This window comes from Amblyomma americanum, chromosome 7 (assembly GCF_052857255.1).
Source record: "Amblyomma americanum isolate KBUSLIRL-KWMA chromosome 7, ASM5285725v1, whole genome shotgun sequence".
Classification (NCBI taxonomy): Eukaryota; Metazoa; Arthropoda; class Arachnida; order Ixodida; family Ixodidae; genus Amblyomma; species Amblyomma americanum.
The window spans coordinates 92,071,897-92,080,255 of NC_135503.1; the positions used below are offsets into that span (position 1 = coordinate 92,071,897).

Consider the following 8,359-nt stretch of genomic DNA (forward strand, 5'->3'; position numbering starts at 1 on the left):
TGAACAGATGGCCCAGTCTCCAAGGACATTTGGACCACAGACTTCCGTTTTGCTTTTCTGGGCTTCGCGCCAGCTCACATCAGTCAGCCGAGCCCAGCTGCACGCCATTTCGGATGCTGAATGACCCATTGATGGTCTTTTCCATCTCCAATTTTTTTCTCGCTGCTTCGGCGCTGTGGAGGTGGAAGGAAGGATAGATGTATTGCCTTATATTATATGGTTTGTTGGCGAGGAATCGAAAATACTGTGCATTGGCAGAATTTTCATTGAGGTGGCATTTGTTATAGCGGGATTGTCCTGGTGTTTGATTGTTTGGTGCCCAGGGAAGTTAACTCGTGTGGAGCTTACCTTAAAAGAAAAATAATAACAAAGGGAGTGCTATTGCTTTTGATAGTTATTGGGTGCTGCCATTTTGCTTTGAGGTAAGTGCCTTTTCTTTTCTCAGTAGTAAGTAAGGTAAGCAAAGTTGGTTGATTTTAGTTGCTTCTCAACGTAACCTCGGCAGTTTCAAGCAAATGAGAGTTTGATGTCTTTGTATCAGCATACTTGGCTGCAACTGAGGCGGTAATTAGTATTCTGTCCAAATACTAATGGTGGTATTCTGTTCTGAAAAGATTTTTCACCCTTGAGCCTTGCTTTACGAAGAGAAATACCTGTGGGACTTTGTGATGTTAAAGAAAAACGATCCTCTGTCCAATGCCTACAATTCCTTCCATTAGGAGAGTTCATCTTCCGTGAGTCATTTCATGTCTTTTCTTTATTATTTGCATGCCAACAACTGGAACATGCATTTCGAAAAAAGCACCACCACGTTTGGTTGACGAATCACTTCTGACTGAAATTGGACCTAAGTTGGTTGAGGCTGCTTGAAAGTGAACCAGTCTGCAAATGGGTGCCTTCTGTCTGGAGATCAGGGATGTAGCAGTACAATACAGTTTGTGCACATAGGTAGCTCAAGCAGATGGAGCCCTTCTTCAGCTCTTTGGATATTTGGTACTACCTTTAGCTTCTGCATAGGTGTTTTGGCATCGGTGAATTTCAATAAAAGAGCCAGCACCATGTTGCCTGATTGTGCATTATTGTTTTCTAGTTGCTGCTAAACTGTTCTTTGGCGCAGTCCTTTGGTTGTGTGTGACAGTGTGATACGGGCATTTGCCGCTGCCGCCTTAGCATGAGGATTGGCCAGCAGCAAGTAAAAACTAGGCTATGAAAAATTTCAATCCAAATATTTGTTGCACTATCGTCCTGTTCAATTGTCTCTGCAGACCCATGAACACTGATGAGCGCATCTCATTGAGAAATTCGACCGTGTGTGTGTTGGCAAGCCATCTTTGTCGCTACTTGTGAAAGGCTGCACTTTCCTTGGCAGCTTCATGTATTAAACCCTTTATCTCTTGCTTTTTTTTTTTTCCCTGTGTGACATGTGGGGCCATTCATACAGTTTCTTTTCTATTAAATCCTAGTTGTGAGTACAGCCCTATGCTATTTACTTGCTGTTCTTTGCCCTCATGTTCATGTGCTGTTTATCAGCCAGAGCGATCCAGCTCAGCTGGCATGCGCTTCACCAGCTGACCTGCACGGTCTGCTCTGCAGGCACCGAGCCAGCGTGGCTCCATGGCAAAGGGCAAGAAGAAAGCGTCTGAAGAGCCGGCCAGTTCAAAGCCGCGGAAGATGATGCGCAAGGCGAGCATGCTCACTCCGACCACGACACGCCGCATGACTGGCAAGTTTCCCGTAGTGACACCAAAGTTTGACATCAGGTGAGTGTAGTGCTTCTGAGTCTGTTTGCCAAAGAGCCACCACGATAGCTCAGTGGTTAGGCGCTTGACTACTGACCCGAAACGCTCAGGGTCGATCCAGACCGCTGCGGGCACATTTTGATGAGGCGAAATTCTAGAGGCCCGTGTACTGTGCGATATCAGTGCACATCAAAGAACCCCAGGTGGTCGAAATTTTCGAAGCCCTTCACTACAGCGTCCCTCATAGCCTGAATCACTTTGGGACGTTAAACCCCCATTAAATTAACCAGCTTGCTTATGGGGCTTAACGTTAAGCCCCATAAACCATTAATTATCCTTCTACCTGTCAGCATTGCTCGGTGGGAACATGACTGCCCAGGCTGCAGTGAAAAAAAGCAAGCAGTCTGCCACCAGTCTAAGCAAGTATTGGGCTACTGGCTATGAGAAGGACTTGTGTCTGAGCTAGTTAGAGTGACGTATTGGATGCTGACAGCCAGCAAATGGATGCACTCAGGAAGGAACACACACACAAGGTTGTGCACACACTAGACTGGTTATTGCACGAATGCCACTGAAGTGCAAGCAGTTCGGTAGACCGCATGGTTGAAAGGCGAGGTGCCTGTTCCATTTTGTTCATGTATGTGTCTCTCTTTATGCATTCTTTTTTGTGGCATAGTGCCCATAAGTGCAGGCAAGGCAGCTGTGGTTTCGTGAGACTAATAACTATTGCATGCAGTGGTACGGTCACTGTTGTTTCTTGCTGCTGGGAGTCCTGAAAGCCCAGGAGTGTTTTGGGAAAACTATTGGTTACTTTCGAGTAATACTCTGAGCCAGAAGCACCTCAACAAACCCTGCTACGGAATGTTTCTCAGGCAGGCAGCTTCACTTGTTCCAGACGTATCGCGCTGCATAAATAAGGGAACATGAAGCTGGCATGAGTGTGAAGATAAACGTAAGTGGAGCGTAGGTTGTTTATTTTATGCTCAGGGAACGAGGTCTAGATCTTCATACATGGGTATGTAAGCAGTTGCGGTCATCGTCATCTGCACACTGCTGGGGGAATTTCTTGCTTAATCCTGGAGCATTTACTTTTAAGCACTCATTTAGCTTATATGCAAGTCATTTTCCAAACAACCCTCAGTGCCACGATGAGAAGGAGAGAGAGAAAAATTTTATTGGTGTGTACAGTTTAGGTGGGTGGTTCTCTTAAGTCCAGAGGTCCAAGGGTGGTTGCGGCCTGCTACCGCTACAAGAGCCGTGTGACTTGTTGCAGCCATGAAGATGGAGGAAAAGAAACTGAGGAGGGCTATCCATCACTGCTGCATGTGTGCATGCGCAGATTAGAGCAAAGGAACTGACTGTAGACCAACCTTCTCTGTGTAGACGCCTGTGCCATGGGGTGTGCAAATGTTTGCACTAGACATACTAACATTAAAACGTTAGGGACAGTTCAATAAAACATTTTGCTGGGCGAGTTGGTTCATTTTGCTCGAGGGGATGCTTGTAGCGCGACAAAAAACACAAGGGACAGAGACGAACGGGACAAGGCGCTTGTCCCGTTCGTCTCTGTCCCTTGTGTTTTTTGTCGCGCTACAAGCATCCCCTCGAGCAAAATTAGGGACAGACTTGGAGAGCGAAAAACTGGGGGAGGGGACGACTTCGTGAGCACTTGGCTTGTGAAGGATGGTCCTGTGACGTGATGCTCTGTCCTGGTTTTTTTTCCCTCCATGGCTATGAAGCAGTCATGAAGCACAGTTGTGTGTGGGGCAATGTCAGGATGGCGACGGCGCGATAAAGAAGTTTGGTGACTGCCTCTGAAAAAAATTATCTCAGAGATGTGCCACAGACAATCTGCAAGCTGTTGAAAGAAGTTTGGTGACTGCCTCTGAAAAAAATTATCTCAGAGATTGAAATTGTGATAATTTGACCCCCGCTTTATTTTGCCTGTGACACCACACATGCCAGATCCTATATTCCATCTCAGCAGTTCCTTGCAGCACTACTAAATCTGAAATGAGTGTAGAGGCAATGTTCTTATGCTGCAGAATGTAGTGGCAGTATAAAATGGGCATATGGGATAGCACAGTAAAAAAAAAAAAATCAAAATTCGTAGTGTATACGTGCCAAATGCTATTTAAAATCGAGCCTTGCCGTACACTCGCATTACGTATGCTATTTCTCGAGTTCGGCGTGTGTGGATTTTCCATAAGCTAAAATATTGTTTCCAAAACGGTGTTGCCCCTCAAAGCAGGATCCTTTGCATCGTGCTGAATTCGTTGTTGTTACTGCTTCTTTCAGTACGTTCAGTGGCCATAAATGCGTCACTGGGCTTTCACTTCGTGTCATCTCTCCTATAGTGAAACATATGAGTGGCAAATTTACTTTTTTTTTAGAGGGACAGTTCTGCTGCTTCTAGACCTAAAGGGACACGTCGGTTTGTTGACAAAAATGGTTCCTTTTCTAAAAACCAGATGGTGCCACTGGGCTGAGCATATCATTGTATCTCAGTTTTCATGCGGTGAATGAAATGTGCAAATGTGACAAATGGCATAACGTCCCAAAAAAATGCTTGGGTTTAGCAGACGTAAGCATGCATTCACTTGCGGTATGTAGACAGCGTTGATTTATGCTCTTTTCTAACCATATCTATGAACGCCGCGAGCAGAAGACATGCAGACAGCGGACACGCAGTACGGAGGAACATGTTTAACGCGCTCTCCTGATTGGCTAAGGAGGTCACTATCTTCCAAAGTGCTGCAAGGAAGATAGAGTATAGACCTCTGCTATGTAGTGGGGGAACGAGAGGGGGTTCCTATCCACTAGAGCAGTTTGAAAAGGATCAATCCAGGGTACTGCAGACAAGAAATTTCCGTGAGGCATTTAGGCGTTAACCAGGATTCAATTTTTTTTAACAGTATAACTATCTGTTTTAGCATTGGTTGCTTGAGTGGGCAAGCTATGTATATAAATGGAGCAACGTCTCTCCAAACTGCTCTAAAGTGCTCCTAGGTGCGTTTTTGGAAAAATTGCTTGAAATCGTGGCTTGGCGGTAGCACCAGAGCGCTGGGAAATTTTCATTTGCTGCAGTCTTCTGACTTAAAAATGCAACACGCTGCATGATATGGTGCTAGCTAGCTGCAACAGCTTGTTTTTTTTTTCTTTTTCAACCTTGTCTTTTGTGGTTGGGACCATTTTCTGTTTGCGCGAGTGCAGGAAGAGGCCAATAGCAGCACGAAAGGCACGCCAGGGGGAGATGCTGCTCTCATTGTTGGGCAGTCCTGTCAACAGCAAGACAGTGGAGGTGACCATTCATGTGCACCTCAACAATGGAGAGGTGGGTAGCTGTCGCAGTAGGCTGTCGCTCAACCATGGAAGGATGTTTGTAGATGTGTGCATCCCTCTGTACATATATATACCGTAAAAACCGGACTATAGGTCGGACCGGAATATAGGTCGACCCCCTAACTAACCAATTCTAAAAATGAAAAATCTTTTTCAATGGGAAAAATACTGAAAGACATCCTTACTTTGAAACAAATGCGACTCGAGAGGTTGCACAATGTTGTCAGTATTTAATTTCATTTAAATGCTGCTTGTATGTAAACCCGGAAAATTTAACAATATCGCTCACCAATCGGCCCGCGTGTTTGTTTCTGGCACAGGCAAGTACGGCGCCGTAGAGCAAAGCCCTCCTCTTCATGAATCGCCGCAACCAGGATGGCGAGCCTTTGAATTGCGCCCTCGTGAGTCTAGAGGCACGCGCGATCTCTGCCGCTTTCACGCGGATGCATTCGGCAATCACAGGCAGCGATCTTGCTCGCAGAGCAACATTTCCTTCCTATTCTCGATACACTACGGTCTGCCCACGAAATGATGTTTTCTTATGGTTGCTGCAAGTTGTAATACGCAGCTTCTGCCTCCGCCAGTACTGAATGCTCTTTTCGGATACTCCAAATTCGCGCTGTGCCGCCAGGTTCCCGTGAGCTTCCTCGTACTCAATCGTGTTTTTCTTGAAGGCGACGGTAAATTGCCGTTAGCTTCCGCTTTGCATCTACTGACACGCAAAATGGCGGCACTGCTGCTGATGGCGATGGTGATGGAGGCTGCTGACTTCAGCCACCCATTGTTGCAAGACTTCCATATTTTTTTCCGCCAATGACCGGTATATAAGACGGGGGTCGACTTTTCACTATGGTTTTTTGAAAAAAATTTCGACCTATATTCCGGTTTTTACGGTAGGTAACAAATGGGCTGATCTGCCCCCCCCCCCCCCCCCTTTGCGGGATGGCATGAAGGTGCAAGCAGTGCATGCACGAAGCTCAATAAGACGCTAAAACAGCGTCATCGCTTGCGGCCCAGCTAATTGCTCGGTAGTTCTGGATTCCGTAAGTTTGCTTTTGTAACTTTGTCCGGGAAAGCAACCGCAAATCAATGAATCAGTTATCACGCCCCACACAAAATGTACACCTGGCCAATACTTTAACGGTACTGCGCGAGCATTGACCAAACTGCTTGTCAGCGCCTTATCACAGTGCGGAGCGGCAAAGCCAGCGAGAATAGCCACATGCGCACAAGTTTTCCGTCACAACGATTGTCTATGGGCAAGCTTGTGTGCACGCGGTTATTCTCGCTGGTTTCGCTGGGCGCTGCACGCTGTGATAAAGCGCTGACAAACAGTTTGAAACTTGCCATATAGTTGTGATGAAGACGCGACCGAACAACCAAACGAAAACTGTCAGAGCCACCAAGGAAAGCGTAGCCAGTTGTCGAGTCACATGCAACAGGCAAACAAACAGCAGTGTCGGCTCTTCTATCAGCTGCTGGCCGTTCCGAGTGGCGATGCCGCTGGTGCCGCCACGATTGTAACAGTGGGCCCCGACGCCACCATGAATGCCCAGTGCACAAAATATTTGAAAATCCTTCCGAACAAACGCATGGAATAGCGTAATGCTACTGGGTAGAGCCATAGGTTAGAGCCCGCGTGCGAAATCTTGTATGCATGCAAAGCCACTCTAAAGTACTCAAGTATACAAATGCTGGCCACATGCGGGTGCACATTTTGCGTGTGGTGTGATAACTGATTTATTGATTTGCGGTGGTCTAGTGCAGCACGGTGCGTAAAATATGCAAGTAAAAAATTTTTTTGTAAACCCGGGTGATAAGTTAAGAGTGCGCAAATTATGTGAGGACGCAAATCATGCGCGCAAATACGGTAACTTCCTGACCATGGTCTCGACATTGTCAAAGTAGCATCCACAGCTTGACGTACTCTGCGCACTACTGTGTGTGTCTCCCGAGTGCTTTGCAGATTCTGTAGTTTATAGGTGCTCACTCATTTATGCACAGGCCTCAGTGCGAAAGTGATCAAAGTTCACTTCGTGCTTTCTTGGCCTCTTTGCTTCCATTTTCTGACTCGAGAAGGACAGCCGCATCAAAATACAAGGACTCGGTAGTGTGCATGTCATGCCTCACACTGCTGCTCAAGGTGCTCTGCTTTGGTGTATTTTCACGGTCCCAAACATGGAGGCTGACGACTAAAGTGCATTTCATTCTTAAAGGAGAAAACAAGCATAGTCATTCATTTTACAGCGAGAGCTGTCAGTGCCTCATTTTTCAAGATCATGGCTTCGGAGGCGTAGTCCTCAAAGGAATGCCTATACACGCCTATACACGCAGCACTCATTGCTTAACCGGGTGTTACAAGTGGTAGCCGACCTGTGAATTTTTTGTCCGCTTTTTTTCTTAATTTTCGCTTATTAATATGCCGTTCACCTTTTCGAATTGTCATTGTCTTTCTTTATGTTTTGGAAATTGCTTTCTTTTGGAGTGCCTGTCTGTTCATAATACACTGCACCTGTGTCTGTTCAGGTGATGAAGGTGGTGGCGGACCCAAACAGCAACTCATCAGTGCAGAAACTCTGCAAAACCATCAAGGAGCTGTGTAAAAAGTGACCCAAGCAATCGTAGGAGATCTTGCCACGTCAATGACCTGCCTTCCATGGCTTTTATTTTTTATTATTTTCATACATCTTGTGTAATTGGCTCGGAGCCCTGCTGAGGTGCAATTGTTTGCTAAAGGAAAATTGAGCCTGTGTTTTTAATTTCTTTTACCTTTGCACAGTGCTTCAGTGCCGCAAATAAAGCCTGCAGAAGCCCACACTGCGGTCTCCGACTGAAAGTAGTTCTTATCGTAATCTGGCATTCTCAAGATAAAAGGTCTTGCGTTGTTTTTAGTAGGAAGGATCTGCATGAAAAGCAAGATTTTATAGCAGTACTCGTGTTGGGAGCTCTCCAGGGATAAGGGTTTGCGAATTTACGAAATTTAGAATAGCTTGACAGTAGTATTTGTAGTTAAATTCAATTCACGCTATACTTTTACTATTCGAACTTTTGAAATATTTGGAAATTGCAAAATGTTTCATTCATGTGAGCTTAAGGCCAAACATTGTGACGTTTCCAAATGGCGCTCACTGGTTGCATCGTTTCGCATGTCTCACTTGTTTTTCCGCCTTAGAATGGGCTGCCAGCACATGGCAAGAGTGCACACTCGGTAATACTAGACCTTACACAAAGCCTTGGCACTAGCTGTTGCTGAATGGTGCCGCTGTGTGCTGGCAGGT

The 8,359-nt window shown here is 45.9% G+C and overlaps 1 protein-coding gene across 3 annotated transcripts in view; it reads left to right on the plus strand.

Annotated features, from left to right (window-relative positions):
* LOC144099401 (uncharacterized) overlaps nt 1-7,898 on the plus strand; it is a 37,794-nt gene extending 29,896 nt beyond the window's left edge. For all 3 annotated transcript variants that reach the window (XM_077632663.1, XM_077632665.1, XM_077632666.1), the window contains 3 exons: nt 1,594-1,760; nt 4,953-5,073; nt 7,608-7,898. In XM_077632663.1, coding sequence (XP_077488789.1) covers nt 1,594-1,760; nt 4,953-5,073; nt 7,608-7,691 — 372 coding nt within the window. In that variant the 3' untranslated portion in view covers nt 7,692-7,898. The remainder of the gene's footprint in view (nt 1-1,593; nt 1,761-4,952; nt 5,074-7,607) is intronic.
* Nucleotides 7,899-8,359: the final 461 nt, after the last annotated feature.